The 18,403-nt window shown below is 39.7% G+C and overlaps 1 protein-coding gene across 2 annotated transcripts in view; it reads right to left on the minus strand.

Annotated features, from left to right (window-relative positions):
* PRKAG2 (protein kinase AMP-activated non-catalytic subunit gamma 2) overlaps positions 1 to 18,403 on the minus strand; it is an 889,218-nt gene that overhangs the window by 590,374 nt on the left and 280,441 nt on the right. For both annotated transcript variants that reach the window (XM_053713799.1, XM_053713800.1), the window contains exon 2: positions 6,272 to 6,343. In XM_053713799.1, the coding sequence (XP_053569774.1) occupies positions 6,272 to 6,343 (72 nt within the window). The remainder of the gene's footprint in view (positions 1 to 6,271; positions 6,344 to 18,403) is intronic.

The following is an 18,403-nucleotide window of genomic DNA, read 5'->3' on the forward strand; positions in this document are numbered from 1 at the left end:
AGCCATTTTAAAAAGGGCAATCCTTCCAGAGAGTGATATTGGAAGATTTTGCCATGTCGTAAGCTTTTCTTTGATCAATTTAACTATTGGGGGTACATTCAAAGTGTAGAGATCTGCAGATCTTATCGGGATATGAATTCCTAAATATTTGAAGGAGTCTTTTACTTGACGAAAAGGAATGTTTAATATTGAGGTTTTATTTTTCCTAAGCCATAACATCTCTGATTTTGCCATGTTTACTTTGTATCCAGAGAATGAGCCAAATTGCTCCAAGATCTGGAAAAGTTTTGGTAAATTTAGTTTGGTATTAGCCAGATAAAGCAGCAGATCATCAGCATAGAGACCAATTTTTATTTCACAGTGGCGAATTTTTATACCATCAAGATGGTGACGAATTTTAATTGCCAGAGGTTCGATAGAGATATTAAATAAAAGTGGGGAGAGAGGACAACCCTGCCTTGTTCCTCTACCTAAAAGAATAGGAGGAGAAATATTGTTATTCACTATCAATCTTGTAGATGGTTGTTTATATAGATTCTTGATAAATTCAAGAAAATTACCTCCGATCCCAAATTGCCTTAACGATGTTTTGATATGTTCATAGAATATTGAATCGAAGGCTTTTTCAGCATCTAAGGAAATAATAGAAAGATCAGGTAAGTCCTCCCCCCCATTAGTTAAGCTAGGTGAAACCTCAAAGTATTCTGTCACCATTAGGGCTTCCCTGATTTTTGAAGCTGAATTGCGATTATTTAGAAAACCTGCTTGGTCAGTATGAATAATTTCTGAGACCGGCCCCTGAAGTCTAGATGCAAGAATTGCAGTAAGGATTTTGTAATCTGAGTTTAGCAAAGCGATTGGTCTATAAGATTCCTTATATTCAGGATCTTTTCCACCTTTTAATATTAAAGTTGTATAAGAATTGGTAAACGAAGAGGGAATCAATTTACCACCAATGAAAAAACTATTGAAGAGCGTACAGAGATGTGAGGTGGCTTCGCCGGTAAGAATTTTGTAAAATTCGTTAGGGAGGCCATCTGGGCCTGCTGCTTTATTTGGGGCAAGTTTAGATATTACTTTCTCTATTTCTTCTATAGAAATAGGAGCGTTGAGGCTGTCAAGCATTTCTGATGTGACAGTAGGATATGTAATATCCCTCCAGAAGTCATCAGATGCATGTAAATTACTTGTTTTAAATGAATAAAGTTCCTGATAATATTCATTAAATGCAGCCAATATGTCTTCGGCTTTGGAGAGCTGAAGCCCTTTATTATGCAATTTGTCTATGATTGATTGTTTTTTCTCATTTTTTATTAGTTTGGCCAACATCTTACCTGATTTGTTACCATATTTATGTAGTTTAGCCTGCAATTTTAATTCCTTTTGAGTTTCTTGCGATAAAACAAAAGTGTCCCTTTCATTTTTTGCTCTAACATATTTTGCCCAGTTTAAAGGGGTCTTATCGAGCAGATAATGATTATATGCGTTAGTTAAACGTTGGCATGACTCCTTTTCTCTAGTTCGAATTTTCTTATGCAGAGCTGCACTGTATGAAATTATCTCCCCTCTCATCACTGCTTTTGCAGTATCCCAAAATATTTCAGGGCGATTTAGATAATCTCTATTAAAATGTGCGAATTCCTTGTATCTATTTATGAGCCAATTCTTGAATTTTAACTCAGTGATTAAATAATAGGGAAAAAAAAAACGTGCTGGAGTAGAATGGGAACGTGTGAGCTGAAATTCGAGTACAATCGGTGCATGATCTGAAAGGAAGATTGGTCCTATATCTGAATTTACCCCTTGCAATACCATACGTTCATCAATTAAAAATATGTCGATTCTAGAGAGTGTCTTATGCGCCTTGGAGAGGCATGTAAAGTTTTGAATGGAAGGATTTTGCTGTCTCCAAATATCCCGCAGCGCTAAGTTCTGCATGATTTTTTTAAACATCTTACCCTCTAGGTTGTCTTTTTTTTGTTTTAATTGTTTAACATTGTGCCTAAGCCTATCGATCGGGCACTGTGGTGCCATGTTATAGTCTCCTCCTACAATTAAGGAACCTTCCGCATAAGATAATAATTTAGTCTGCAGAGTATTCCAGAATTTTGGATCAAACTCGTTAGGGCCATATGTATTGCAAAATGTATACATCTTCTGGGCAATCTTTATTTTCAATAAGACATATCTCCCCCCCGATATCAGCCTCAAAATGTACAACTTCTGTATTAATTTTCTTTCCTATTAAAATTGCTACCCCCCTTTTCCTCTTAACACTGAGTGCAAAGTAAATTTCTTTTACCCATGTTGATTTAAGTTTTAGAGATTCTTCAGCTGATAAGTGGGTTTCTTGAATGAACCCTATATCAGTCTGAAGCTTTCGTAAATGATTAAGAATTGCCTTTCTCTTTATAGGGGTGGTTATACCACCAACATTCCACGATACTATTTTACAATTACTATTCCGCATAGTCGATTATGTATTTAGGAGGAAGGAGGAGAGAGAAGGAGAGAGAGAGAGAAAAAAAAAAAAAATTAAAAAAAGGGGAAGAATATTTTTTGAACAATTACATATTCTCCGCATAGGTGGGGGTAGGACCCTAAGACACGTGTCTAGAAGAGACACAGTCTTCCCCATAAGCAAAAACCTGTAAATTACACTCAGTCTAACAATTGATTATTTAAAATTGTTATTATTAAACTAAGAGCCCAGTGTGTTATAGAAGCTCTCAGCCAATTGGGGTTCTTCAAAGAAATGTGTGACTTCTCCAACTTTAACCTTTAATTTGTAAGGATACATTATGGTTGCCTGATACCCTTTTTGTATCAATTTGGAGCAAATAGGAGCAAGCTCCCTTCTCCTTGCTGCAGTGTCAGCAGAGAAATCTTGAAACATGAGGATTGTAGCGTCACCAGCCTTAACAGGCTGTTGTTTGCGATAATACTGGAATAAAGTGTGTTTATCTTGAAAATTTAATATTCTAGCGATAACCGGCCTAGGCCTAGTTCTTTCTTTGTTGCCTGATCGAGAGATACCAAGTCTGTGTGCTCTCTCCACTGGGATAGGATATAAAGTAGATGGCATTTTTAAAATTGTAGGCAAGGTTTCTGATATAAAATTAACGAGGTTGTCATATTGCTGCTCTTCCGGAAGACCTATGATTCTTATGTTATTTCTTCTAGAACGGTTTTCAAGATCTTCTAATCTATTTTGAATTTTCTGCACGCTATTGTTTATACCTTCTAGATTGGAGCTGTGTACTATTGTTAAGTCTTCCAGGTCCGAAACTCTTTGTTCGGCTTCTTGTAACCTATTTGAAAATTGACGAACCTCTTGTGTAAGGGAGAGAAAATCTTGCTTAATTTCAGCTCTAAGAGCCTCAAATTTAGGGGAGAGCGCATCTGATATATTGGCAACTAAACTGTGAATATTGGTTAACTCCTGTATGGCTGATAGATTAAGCATTGTTGATTGTGCTTCTGTGGTGGTCTCTTGATTGCCCTTCAATTTTCTGTCTCTCTGTCTTGCTGCCATGACTGGTGAAGGGTTCCGGGGTGAAGTGTGAAGGAATTTATCCATGTGCCAGTGAAAAGAAAAAAGAATTAAAAAAATAAAGTGAAGCGAGTTATCTCAGTGAGGGTCAATACAGGGGGTGAATTATTCCGAATTAAGTTTGAGAGGGTAAACCGTTCTCAATTGGACAAGTGAGGATGGGTATGTGCAGTGTGGTGGCTAAGTGAGGAGGAAAAAAAAAAAAAAAAAAAAAAAAGGGTGAGTTAAATCGTGCTATTTAAGTCCAGTCAAGGGTGCAATGATCAGGGACGTTATTACTATGGGCAAAGTTGTGACGAATTATGGACTATAAAGAGAATAATATCTCTAGAAGCACCAATAGCAGTTCCTCAGTTAACTTTATAGCCAAAAGAGTGTTATTCCAGCAATTGTATACAATGTATCTTGCAGATTGCGAGATATATGTGCAGTGACCTATTTATAACCAGGTTCCCTCAGTTACATTTATGTATATTTTCAGTGAAAATAGAATCCTTTTTTCCCTTTTTTTCCTTTGAAAATGGGTGTTAAGTAAATTAACTAATAATCTTTGTATTTCTATACCGACTTTCCCCCCTGCCAAATAGATAAAGATGATATTTTATTTTCAGGGAAAACAGGAGATTTATTCTTAATAAAGGCTAATTAAATAGTGTAGTTAGGGATCTTTTATATTTCTATATAACCTTATCCTTTTAGCAGTAATAAGAAATGATAAATCCTTGTAGTGAATATAAAAAACTCCTTTGATTTTAAGACATTGATTCTCCAAATACACTTAATAACCTTGCATTCCCTTCCCTGAATAAACTTCGCTTCTTAGAGGAGAAAAATACAATGAACTTTTACATGTTATACACAACTTACAATTTTCTAAGCTTAACTCTTGCCTTCAATACATTGATATGGCGATATTGTAACAAAATATAGGAATTACATTTTAACTAAGCCAAAAAAAAAGCAGAAAGAGAAAAAAAAAGAAAAAAGTTCCTTTGTATAATTAAAGAAATACAGTCAGTCTCTTTATGTGTAGAGCTCTCCACCTTACCTGGAATGTTCCTGTGTTAATATTCAACTAATGTCAAGGTAGGTAGGCGGAGAGAGCCTGCAAATATGGTAGTACCGAATTGCAATACCTGTTTGTGGAGTTTGTTTAGTGTCCAGCTATCAAGCGTTTTTACCAGCACCAGCGCAGCGTTCCCCAGGACAGGCAGACTCGGGTAGTACCTCTGTGAAGAAAAAGAAAATCGAAACAGAGAAAACCTGATCCAGGAATATTCGCCTCTTATTCTGACATTTGGCCCCAGCGTCTAAGGAGACCAGGATGAAGACACTTGAAGGCGCCAAGCAAGGAGATCCTCAGCAGCTGTCCCAAGACCGGTCACACTCAGTCCCGACCTCCCACGCAGCACCGGTGGAGGAGGGGGGAAGTCTCCGGCAGACCTTCAGCTAGTCACCTGACAGAACCGCCTCGAATATCCAGCGACCCCTGCTTGAAAATGTACTTCGCCACCACACTTCGGGCCAGCTCCGCAGTTGCTCTCTATCTCCCTCACAACTTCGGTGGGGGAGGGTAAGGTATGTGAGAGGTTCGCCGGATCACTGTAGACACTCGGGGCAGGAGCCAGGGGGGAAAAACAGCAGGTCCTCTGTAGATACAGCTATGCTGAGATGTGTGGACGGCCTTAACCTCCCACGCAGCACCGGTGGGGGAGGGAAGGGTGTGGGAAAAGACTGCTGTTTATGCTGTAGATAGAATTCAGGACAGTTTGTCAGTGTAGCAAAAGAGATGAAATGAAATCAACCTCGGCCTCCCACGCAGCACCGGTGGGGGAGGGAGGGCATATAAAGAAACTGCTGTTTATATTGCAGGTAGGACTCAGGGCAGTTTTGTCAATATGGTAAGAAAAAGTGAATAAAGTCAGCCTCGACCTCCCACGCAGCACCGGTGGGGGAGGGGAGCACCCAGGTCCTCCTTAAATTTAGATTGAGAGTTCGGCTTGTACATAAAAAAAAAAGGGAAAAATAAAAAGAGTCCAATTATACAGGCTTTTGCAAGCTGACTAACAGTGTCAGCACAGTGGGATGTCTATCCACTGTCAGGTTCCAGGAGCGATGAAATAAGCTATCCAAATAGCTACCCAGTTCTCTGGGTTAGGCACGAGAGGCTCCGCCAGCAGCTGCAGGACTGGAAGGTAATCTCACACACAGGTGTGTGCAGTTAGCTCCTCCTCCGGAACCAGCTTCAGAGCATGTCTTTTTAAACAACTTTTTAATTTACTTCTATTATCAGTTTGTCTTTTTTCTCTTAGTATCTTTATTTGAAAATAAAGATACCAAAAGAATGAATAAAAATTGATAATAGGGGGCCGATTTATGAAAGTGCGGACGGACATGATCCACTGTAGCGATCATGTCCGCCTCACATCGATAAATGCCGACAGCGTATCATTGCACAAGCAGTTCTGGTGAACTGCTTGTGCAATGCCGCCCCCTGCAGATTCGCGGCCAATCGGAGCTCGATGAATCGGCCCCTAGGAGTAAATTAGAAAGTTGCTTAGAATTGATGCTGTATCTGAATCATGAAAGAAAACATGTGGGTTTCATATCCCTTTAAGGAATAAATAGAAGAAATCACTTCCTCACCTAATGTGAGTATCCAAAAATGTAGCAGTTTTATATTAGAGCTGTAAGTAAGTGTAAAATAAATAATCCTACCTTTCTATAGGCATTTTTCTCTGAACTTTCCAAATCTCCATCCAAAAAGGGCATAGCAAACGAGCTGAGATCCTAGAAAAGAAATGAATGTATTAAAAGCATGTGTGTAACATATAATGTCAGTTAGATGTGTAGTGTAGAAGGCTCAGTAACCTAAATAAAATACAATTTGACAAATTAGTGCCCGGGTTTTAATAATCCTAATAAAAACAAGGGCACTTTAATTCATCAAAATTGACATTTCAAGCGTTTTCTTCAAAAACGTACCTTTTTAAATTCTGAAATCTGCTCCATCGAATCCCCTGGCCGTCGGAAGCCTCTGCTTAAGTCAGAAATTAGGAATCCGACTTCCTCCAATCACGGCGTTCCCCCCGGGGGGATGATGGCCTGAGGGAACGCTGTGATTGGATGAAGCCGGATTTGTCATTTTGGACCCGCGAAGAGGGCTTGCGACGGGCGGAGGAAGTGCTGCAGCCGCTCTCAGGATTAAAAGGTACGTTTTTTAAGAAAACGCTTGAAATGTCAATTTTGATTAATTAAAGTGCCCTTGTTTTTAATAGGATTATTAAAAACTGGGAACTAATTCGTCAAAATTGACCTTCACTTTAAGTCTATACTATATGAGGAGTGAAAAGCATTCCTAGGAAGGCTCAGCCGCACTGCACCACTGGGAGCTAGCTGATGATTGGTAGCTACACATATATGTCTCTTGTCACTGGCTCACCAGACATTTAGCTAGCTCCCAGTAGTGCATTGCAGCTCTGGAGCTGACTGTAAAAGGAAGATACCCAATGTTTTTTCTTTTATGGTTCCGATAGAACATACCATTTTAAACGACTTTCCATCGTACTTCTTTTATCTAATTTGCTTTGTTCTTTTGGTACTGATGCTGATTGGTGGCTGCACATATATGCCTCTTGTCATTGGTTACCAATGTGTTCAGCTAGCTCCCAGTAGTGCATTGCTGCTTTTTCACAACAGGAAACCAAGAGAATAAAGCAAAATTGAAGAAGTAAATTGAAAAGTCCTTTACAAATGCAAGCTCTATCTGAATCATGAAAGAAACATTTTTTGGTTGCACGTCTCTTTAACTATGTGTTTAAAGTAATATGAAACCTAAAAATTGTATTTTATGATTCTGACAGAGCACACCTTTTTTTTAAATTTCCAATTTACTTTTATTATCAAATTTGCTTTGTTCCCCTGATATTCTGTGCTGAAGAGATACCTAGGTAGGCATCTGGAACACTACATGGCAGGAAATAGTGCTGCCATATAGTGCTCAGGAAAATTGATAATAGAAGTAAATTAGAAAGTTATTTAAAATTGCATTCTCTATCTGAATCATGAAAGAAAAAATTGAGGTTTCATGTCCCTTTAAGCCCTTTTCAGGTGCCAGACACGTTTATATGCAAGCACAGAGCATTTTCTTTTGCACTTTATGTCCCTTTAATAAATAGTAACAATAAACACATAAGCACATTTTCTAGTTTTATGTATACTTCATTTAGTGCATTTGAAAAAAAAGGGTAATGGAGAATAACGTTTGTATTTTAAATACATTATAAGTTTCCTACTGCAGAAATACATTTTCAGGAATTTCAGATTCATTTGGTTGGTTTGGAATGGCTGTTTCTGATTGGCTGTTGTTCATGGTTTTCTACACTTCTACAATAACATTGTTCTATACAAATTACGCTCTTCAGTTCAGCATGAATTTAATGTAATTTAAAGAAGATTCCAGTGAAAAAAGTCAATCAAAATGAATGTGTTTAGCTGAAAATACAAACTAGCTATAATGTTTCTCTGTCTCTTAATAATTTACTGTGGTCACAGAATAGTGATGTTTATTGTATAAAAATAATATTGTATCGGCTGAAAACTGAATAAAATGTTTTCTTCGGAAACAAAAGGATATTTTCCTGAAGGAATTTTATATTTTTAAAGCTAAGCACCTAATACAGCTGACTGTATAAACAAGTGCTTCAAACATTAAAGGGACAGACTACATCAGAATTTTTATTGTTTAAAAGATAGATAATCCCTTTAGTACCCATTCCCTAGTGTTGCACAACCAACACAGTTATAATAATATACTTTTAACCTCTGTGATTACCTTGTATCTAAGCTCCTGCTGACTGCCTCCTTATTTCAGTTCTTTTGACAGACTTGCATTTTAGCCAATCACAGCTGGCTCACCTGAACTCCACGTGCGTGAGCACAGTGTTATCCTATATGGCACACATTAACTAACACCCTCTAGTGGTGTAAAACTGTCAAAATGCCCTGAGAGAAGAGGCGGCCTTCAAGGGCTTAGAAATTAGTATATGAACCTCCTAGGCTTAGCTTTCAACTAAGAATAGCAAAAGAACAAAGCAAAATTGGTGATAAAAGTACATTGGAAATAGTTTAAAATTGCATGCCCTATCTGAATCAAGAAAGTTTATTTTGGACTTAACTGTCCCTTTAATTTATGTTTTTGAGTAAATATATTTTTATCATAATACACAAGAGCTTATGTGTATAAATGTACAGTACCTGTAACCAGAAGCTTACAACTTTAGCAACTGCTAAAATCTTTTTTCTTTCATGAATCAGATAAACAATAGAATTTAAAAAACAAATCCAATTAACTTCTATTATCAAATTTGCTTTGTTCTCTTGTTATTTTTTGTTGAAGAGATATCTAGATAGGCAGCGTGTACATGCCTGGAGCACTACATGACAGGAAATAGTGCTGCCATCTAGTGCTCCTGCTAATGTATAACATTGTTGCATTACTGCTGAAATATCATGCTGCAGACACGTGCACACTCCTGAATTTACCTTCCTGATTTGTAACAAAGGATACTATTAGGGTTAGGACTAGGATTATAGGGCTACTGTTAAGAGTTAGCATTATTGCTATACTGTTGGGGTTAGGATTAAGACTAATGTTATAGGGCTACAATTAGGTTTAGGAGTAATGTTAGAGGGCTACTGTTAGGGTTATGACTAAAGTTATAGGGGTATTGTTGGGGTTAGGAATAGGGTTATAGGGCTAATGTTTGGGTTATGACTAAGGTTATAGGGCTACTGTTAGGATAAGGACTAGGCTTATAGGGCTACTAGTAGGATAAGGGCTAGGCTTTATGGGCTACTGTTAGGGTTAGGACTAAGGTTATGGGGCTACTATTAGGGTTGGGACTATGGTTATACTGTTGGAGATTATACTGTTGGGGTTAAGGTTAAAGGGTCAGTCTAGTCAAAATTAAACTTTCATGATTCAGATAGGGCATGCAATTGTAAACAACTTTCCAATTTACTTCTATTATCTAATTTGCTCAATTCTTTAGATATCCTTTCTTGAAGAAATAGCAATGCACATGTGTGAGCCAATCACACAAGGCCTTTATGTGCAGCAACCAATCAGCAGCTACTGAGCATATCTAGATATGCTTTTCAGCAAGTGATATCAAGAGAATGAAGCACAATAGATAATAGAAGTAAATTAGAAAGTTGTTTAAAATAAGATGCTCTTTCTAAATCACGAAAGAAAAAAATTGGGTTTCATGTCCCTTTAAGAGTAAGTTTATAAGGCTACTGTTAGGGTTAGGAGTATTGTTATAGGGCTACTGTTAGGGTTAAGAATAAGGCTATAATGATATTGTTGGGGTTATGACTAGGGTTATAGGGATAATGTTAGGGTTAGGACTAGGGTTATAGGGCTAATGTTAGGGTTAGAACTAGGGTTATAGGTCTACTGGTAGGGTTAGGACTAGAGTTATAGAGCTACTTAAAGGGTTAGAAATAGGGTTATAAAGCTACTGCTAGGGTTACAACTAGGGTCACAGAGCTACTGGTAGGGTTAGGACTGGAGTTATAGAGCTACTGGTAGGGTTAGGACTAAAGTTATAGAGCTACTGGTAGGGTTAGGACTAAAGTTATAGAGCTACTGGTAGGGTTAGGACTAAAGTTATAGAGCTACTGGTAGGGTTAGGACTGGAGTTATAGAGCTACTGGTAGGGTTAGGACTAGAGTTATAGAGCTACTGGTAGGGTTAGGATTAAAGTTATAGAGCTACTGGTAGGGTTAGGACTAAAGTTATAGAGCTACTGGTAGGGTTAGGACTAAAGTTATAGAGCTACTGGTAGGGTTAGGACTAAAGTTATAGAGCTACTGGTAGGGTTAGGACTAAAGTTATAGAGCTACTGGTAGGGTTAGGACTAAAGTTATAGAGCTACTGGTAGGGTTAGGACTGGAGTTATAGAGCTACTGGTAGGGTTAGGACTGGAGTTATAGAGCTACTGGTTGGGTTAGGACTAGAGTTATAGAGCTACTTAAAGGGTTAGGAATAGGGTTATAAAGCTACTGCTAGGGTTACAACTAGGGTCATAGAGCTACTGGTAGGATTAGGAATGGAGTTATAGAGCTACTGGTAGGGTTAGGACTAAAGTTATAGGGCTAATGTTAGGGTTAGGACTAGGGTTATATGGCTAATGTTAGGGTTAGGACTAGGGTTATAGGGTTTTGTTATGGTTAGGACTAAGGTTATAGGGCTGATGGTAGGGTTAGGACTAAGGTTATCTGGCTAATGTTAGGGTTAGGACTATGGTAATAGGGTTTTGTTAGGGTTAGGACTAAGGTTATAAGGCTGATGGTAGGGATAGGACTAAGGTTATAGGGTTATTGTTGGGGTTAGGGTTAGGACCAGGGTAATAGAGCTACTGTTAGGGTTAGGACTAGAATTACAGAGCTAATGGTAGTGTTAGGACAGAGGTTATAGGGCTAATGTTAGGGTTAGGACTATAGTTATAGAGCTACAGGTAGGGTTAAGACTGGTGTTATACAGTAGGCTCAGTTTGGCACAAAGGAATATATTACAATTCTCACTTTTATACAAGTGACTCACATCCCTGGCAACAATTTCAACTGCAACAGTGATGTCTAGGCGACTGATCTGCAGGTGATATCCCTGTGGCTACATCACAGCTGCAACACTATGACCACTGAGATATTGTACCTTATTGTAAAATGTGTACAGACTAGTATGAGGCATAACAGTGAACCATAATGTTTTAAGCTTTCTCACCAGGCCGTGTGGTCTTACAAACCAAATCTAATGAATGTTTCTTTCTGAATAGCTTGTCTGTTTGTTAGCTCCTTGCGCTAATGTGTTTATTTTGTTCTGTCTCTATACTACACAAATAACAGCTCAGTAACAACATTACATGAACATTTATTATACTGCTGGGCTGTTTGCATCAGAATTCTGAACTTTGTACTGTTTATGGCAAACACAGACTTCATGTTCTGGAGCTCAGCCCATGTTATTACCTGGCACAAATAGTCTGATTCTCAGCTATGACAATGACAGTACAATAAATCCATATCACTAGCACTTACCGAGATGGTAGGTACAGCATTGTTTAGTATTCACACATTGCATTGTCCATTCAAGTAATATTGATAAATAACACAGCTATTTGTATTTAATGTTTGTTTAGGTTATTCTGAGTTTTTTCTCTTATAAGATAGATTTGACGTCACATTTTTTCCGATGCAGAGGGTTTTAATCAACGTACTTTGAAAATCAGAGATGATTTAGTATCCTATAGTAAAACTTTTTCTAAATATTCTATCTGGCTTGGAGACTCACTGAAACAAAATATGTGTTTCTTTTCATTTGTTAATTCTAATTTAACCCCCATTTAAAAGGGACAGGCTAGTAAAAATTAAACTTTTATGATTCAGATAGGGAGAGTAATTTTAAGCAACTTTCTAATTTACTCCGAGTATCAATTTCTCTTCGTCCTCTTTGTATATTTATTTGAAAAGGCAAGAATGTAAGCTTAGGAACCGGCCCATGTTTGGTTCAGCACCTGGGTAGCACTTGCTAGTTGGTGACTACATTTAGACACCAATCAGCAAGTGCTTCACAGGTGCTGAACTAAAAAAAGGGCTGGCTTGTAAGGTTACATTCTTGATTTTTCAAATAAAGATAAAAAGAGAACAAATAGAAATTGATAATAGGAGTTTATTAGTATGTTGCTTAAAATTACATGCCCTATCTGAATCATTAAAGTTTAATTTTGACTAGACTATCCCTTTAATATAATAGTGTTGGCATTGGTCATGTAAAACTGGAGAATCCTATATAATAAAAGGCCAGGTATGTTTGTCATATGCAGTCATGCGCAGTAGAATCTGCGCAAGGACAAACATACCTGGCCTTGAGCAGCAGAGAAACTGTTTTTCGGAATCTTCCGTGGTGGAGGCGTGGCCGGGCATGCCATGATGGGGGCGTGACTGGGCGTACCTTGATGGGGGCATGGCCGGTGGTGGATGAGCGGGTGTGCCGTGATGGGGGCGTGGCCGGACAGGGGAGAAAGCAACAGAGGGGAGAGAGCAAAAGAGAGGAGGGGGTAAGAGAGAGCAAAAGAGAAGGGGAGAGAGAGAGCAAAAGAGAAGAGGGAGAGAGAGCAAAAGAGAGGGGGAAAGAGGGAGCAAAAGAGAGAGAGCAAAAGAGAGGGGGATAGAGAGAGCAAAAGAGAGGGGGAGAGACAGCAAAAGAGGGGGGGAGAGAGAGCAAAAGAGAGGGGAAAAAGAGAGAGAGAGCAAAAGAGAGGGGAGAGAGAGCAAAAGAGAGGGGGAGAGAGAGCGCAAAAGAGAGGGGGATAGAGAGCAAAAGAGAGGAGAGAGAGCAAAAGAGAGGGGGGAGAGAGAGAGCAAAAGAGAGGGGGGAGAGAAAGCAAAAGAGAGGGGGAGAGAGAGCAAAAGAGAGGAGGGAGAGAGAGAGAGCAAAAGAGAGGGGAGAGAGAGAGCAAAATAGAGGAGAAAAGAGAGAGAGCAAAAGAGAGGGGGGAGAGAAAGCAAAAGAGAGGAGGAGAGAGAGCGCAAAAGAGAGGAGGGAGAGAGAGAGCAAAATAGAAGGGGGAGAGAGAGAGCAAAAGAGAGGAGGGAGAGAGAGCAAAATAGAGGGGAAAAGAGAGAGAGCAAAAGAGAGGGGGATAGAGAGAGCAAAAGAGAGAGAAGAGAGAGAGCAAAAGAGGGGTGAGAGAGCAAAAGAGAGGTGAGAGGGAGAGCAAAATAGGGGGGAGAGAGAGAGCAAAAGAGGGGAGAGACAGAGCAAAAGAGAGAGACAGCAAAATAGAGGGGGAGAGAGAGCAAAAGAGAGGGGGAAGAGAGAGCAAAAGAAAGGGAGAGAGAGATCAAAAGAGAGGGAGAGAGAGAGAGCAAAAGAGAGAGAGAGTAAAAGAGAGGGAGAGAGAGAACAAAAGAGAGGGAGAGACAGAGCAAAAGAAAGGGAGAGAGAGAGAGAGCAAAAGAGAGGGAGAGAGAGAGCAAAAAGGGAGAGAGAGAGCAAAAAGGGGGAGAGAGAGCAAAAGAGAGGGAGAGAGAGAGAGCAAAAGAAAGGGAGAGAGAGAGCAAAAAAAGGGGGGAGAGAAAGAGAGCAAAAAAGAGGGGAGATTGAGAAAGAGAGGGGAGAGAGAGTAAAATAGGGGGAGAGAGTGCAAAAGAGAGGGAAGAGAGAGAGAGAGCAAGGGGTGGGACCGCAGTACTTAAAAAAAATTGGCCCATGTACACGGGCTTTAGGACTAGTGGGTAATAAAGGGATTATCTATCTTTTTAAACATTAAAAATTCTGGAGTAGACTGTCCCTTTAACCATTTCAACATGTCTTCCAATTGCCCCTGTTTTAATGGCAATTCTCCTTATCATTTCTAGCCCTGTAATAATCCCTCTTTAATACTTCCTAGATATAGCGCTGTGGACATTCCATTGACCTGCCCATGCACATGTTGTTTTGTTTCTTTATTCTACACATTTCTACATAGTTAATTGTAGTTTATATTTGAAACTTTTGTTTGAAGACTAAACCTTTATAATGTAAGATGTGGAAAATAATATCACCAAATTTAAAGGGATATTAAACTCAAGTTTTTTATTTTATGATTCAGATAGAGCATGCAAATTAAAGCAACTTTCTCATTTACTCCTATTATCACATTTTATTTGTTCTCTTGCTATCTTTATTTAAAAAAGAAGGCATCTAAGCTAAGGAGCCAGACAATTTTTAGTTTAGCACCCTGGACAGCACTTGTTTATTGGTGGGTGCATTTAGCCACCAATCAGCAAACACAACTCAGGTTGTAAACCAAAAATGGGCCAGCTTCTAAACTTACATTCTTGCTTTTCAAATAAATGGCTAGATTACGAGTTTTGCATTATGAGCGGTGCATTGCTAACTTACACGTTATTGTCACTGCTCACTTACCTACAGTGCTGATATTACAGGTTTACAAAAACCCGGCGTTATCAGGCAAGAAGTGAGCGTAAAGCAAAATTGAGCTCCATACCGCACTTCAACACCAGCGCTGCTGAAAGCTGCGGTGAGCTGGTTTTACGTGCTCGTGCACGATTTCCCCATAGACATCAATGGGGAGAGCCGGCTGAAAAAAGTCTAACACCTGCAAAAAAGCAGCGTAAAACTCAGTAACGCAGCCCCATTGATTCCTATGGGGAAACAAAATTTATGTTTACACCTAACACCCTAACAAGAACCCCGAGTCTAAACACCCCTAATCTTACACCTATTAACCCCTAATCTGCCAACCCGACACCTACATTATACTTATTAACCACTAATCTGCCGCTCCGGACATTGCCGCCACCATAATAAACATATTAACCCCTAACCGCCGCACTCCCGCATCACAAACACTAGTTAAATATTATTAACCCCTAATCTGCCTCCCCTAACATTGCCGCCACCTACCTACATTTATTAGCCCCTAATCTGCAGCCCCCAACATCGCCGCAGCTATACTAAATTTATTAACCCCTAAACCTAAGTCTAACCCTAACCCTAACACCTCCTAACTTAAATATAATTAAAATAAATTTAAATAAAACTTACTATCATTACCTAAGCTAGCTTAGGGTTTATTTTTATTTCACAGGCAAGTTTGTATTTATTTTAACTAGGTAAAATAGTTACTAAATAGTTATTAATTATTTACTAACTACCTAGCTAAAAAAAAATACAAATTTACCTGTAAAATAAAACCTAACCTGAGTTACACTAACACCTAACCTTACACTACAATTAAATAAATTACCTAAATTAAATACAATTACCTAAATTACAAAAAAAAAAACACACTAAATTACACAAAATAAAAAAAAGACATTATCAGATATTTAAACTAATTACACCTAATATAATAGCCCTATCAAAATAAAAAAGCCCCCCCAAAATAAAAAATAAAAAACTAAACTACCAATAGCCCTTAAAAGGGCCTTTTACGGGGAATTGCCCCAAAGAAATCAGCTCTTTTACCTGTAAAAAAAACATAATTTATGCTTACCTGATAAATTTATTTCTCTTGTAGTGTGTTCAGTCCACGGGTCATCCATTACTTATGGGATATATTCTCCTTCCCAACAGGAAGTTGCAAGAGGATCACCCAAGCAGAGCTGCTATATAGCTCCTCCCCTCACATGTCATATCCAGTCATTCGACCGAAACAAGACAAGAAAGGAGAAACTATAGGGTGTAGTGGTGACTGGAGTTATAATTTAAAATTTAGAACCTGCCTCAAAAAAGACAGGGCGGGCCGTGGACTGAACACACTACAAGAGAAATAAATTTATCAGGTAAGCATAAATTATGTTTTCTCTTGTTAAGTGTGTTCAGTCCACGGGTCATCCATTACTTATGGGATACCAATACCAAAGCTAAAGTACACGGATGATGGGAGGGACAAGGCAGGGACTTCAAACAGAAGGAACCACTGCCTGTAGAACCTTTCTCCCAAAAACAGCTTCCGAAGAAGCAAAAGTATCAAATTTGTAAAATTTGGAAAAAGTATGAAGTGAAGACCAAGTTGCAGCCTTGCAAATCTGTTCAACAGAGGCCTCATTCTTAAAGGCCCAAGTGGAAGCCACAGCTCTAGTGGAATGAGCTGTAATTCGTTCAGGAGGCTGCTGTCCAGCAGTCTCATAGGCTAAACGTATTATGCTACGAAGCCAAAAAGAGAGAGAGGTAGCCGAAGCCTTTTGACCTCTCCTCTGTCCAGAGTAAACGACAAACAGAGAAGAAGTTTGTCGAAAATCTTTAGTTGCCTGTAAGTAGAACTTCAGGGCACGGACCATGTCTAGATTATGCAAAAGACGTTCCTTCTTTGAAGAAGGATTAGGACATAAAGATGGAACAACAATCTCTTGATTGATATTCCTGTCAGAAACAACCTTAGGTAAAAACCCAGGTTTAGTACGCAGGACTACCTTGTCTGAATGAAAGATCAGATAAGGGGAATCACAATGTAAGGCAGATAACTCAGAGACTCTCCGAGCCGAGGAAATGGCCATCAAAAACAGAACTTTCCAAGATAAAAGTTTAATATCAATGGAATGAAGGGGATCAAACGGAACACCCTGAAGAACTTTAAGAACCAAGTTTAAGCTCCAAGGAGGAGCAACACTTTTAAACACAGGCTTAATTTTAGCCAAAGCCTGACAAAAGGCCTGGACGTCTGGATTCTCTGCCAGACGCTTGTGAAAAAGAATAGACAGAGCAGAAATCTGTCCCTTTAGTGAACTAGCGGATAAGCCCTTTTCTAAACCCTCTTGTAGAAAGGACAATATCCTAGGAATCCTAACCTTACTCCATGAGTAACTCTTGGATTCACACCAATATAAATATTTACGCCATATCTTATGGTAAATTTTTCTGGTAACAGGTTTCCGAGCCTGTATTAATGTATCAATAACCGAATCCGAAAACCCACGCTTTGATAGAATCAAGCGTTCAATTTCCAAGCAGTCAGCCTCAGAGAAATTAGGTTTGGATGGTTGAAAGGACCCTGAATTAGAAGGTCCTGCCTCAGGGGTAGAGACCATGGTGGACAGGACGACATGTCCACTAGGTCTGCATACCAGGTCCTGCGTGGCCACGCAGGCGCTATCAGAATCACCAATGCTCTCTCCTGTTTGATCCTGGCAATCAGTCGAGGTAGCAACAGAAAAGGTGGAAACACATAAGCTATGTTGAAAACCCAAGGGGCTGCTAGTGCATCTACCAGCACCGCTCCCGGGTCCCTGGACCTGGATCCGTAATAAGGAAGCTTGGCGTTCTGGCGAGATGCCATGAGATCCAGATCCGGTTTGCCCCAACGGCGAATCAGTTGAGCAAATACCTCCGGGTGAAGTTCCCACTCCCCCGGATGAAAAGTCTGGCGACTTAGAAAATCCGCCTCTTAGTTCTCCACGCCTGGGATGTAGATCGCTGACAGGTGGCAAGAGTGAGACTTAATTGACGAATTATCTGCGAGACTTCCACCATCGCTAGGGAACTCCTGGTTCCCCCTTGATGATTGATGTAAGCCACAGTCGTGATGTTGTTCGACTGAAATCTGATGAACCTCAGTGTTGCTAACTGAGGCCAAGCTAGAAGAGCATTGAATATTGCTCTTAATTCTAGAATGTTTATTGGGAGGAGTTTCTCCTCCTGAGTCCATGATCCCTGAGCCTTCAGGGAGTTCCAGACTGCTCCCCAGCCTAGTAGGCTGGCATCTGTTGTTACAATCGTCCAATCTGGTCTGCGAAAGGTCATTCCTTCGGACAGATGAACTCGTGACAACCACCAGAGAAGAGAATCTCTGGTCTCCTGGTCCAGATTTAGCAAAGGGGACAGATCTGAGTAATCCCCATTCCACTGACTGAGCATGCATAGTTGCAGTGGTCTGAGATGCAGGCGCGCAAATGGCACTATGTCCATTGCCGCGACCATTAAGCCGATTACTTCCATGCACTGAGCTACTGATGGGCTTGGAATGGAGTGAAGGACACGGCAAGCATTGAGAATCTTTGATAACCTGGACTCCGTCAGGTAAATCTTCATCTCTACAGAATCTATAAGAGTCCCTAGAAAAGGAACCCTTGTGAGTGGTAACAGAGAACTCTTTTCCACGTTCACTTTCCACCCATGCGACCTCAGAAATGCTAGAACTATCTCTGTATGAGACTTTGCATTTTGAAAACTTGACGCTTGTATCAGAATGTCGTCTAGGTACGGAGCCACCGCTATGCCTTGTGGTCTTAGTACCGCCAGAAGTGAGCCCAGAACCTTTGTAAAAATTCTCGGGGCCG

This window comes from Bombina bombina, chromosome 5 (genome assembly GCF_027579735.1).
Source record: "Bombina bombina isolate aBomBom1 chromosome 5, aBomBom1.pri, whole genome shotgun sequence".
NCBI lineage: Eukaryota > Metazoa > Chordata > Amphibia > Anura > Bombinatoridae > Bombina > Bombina bombina.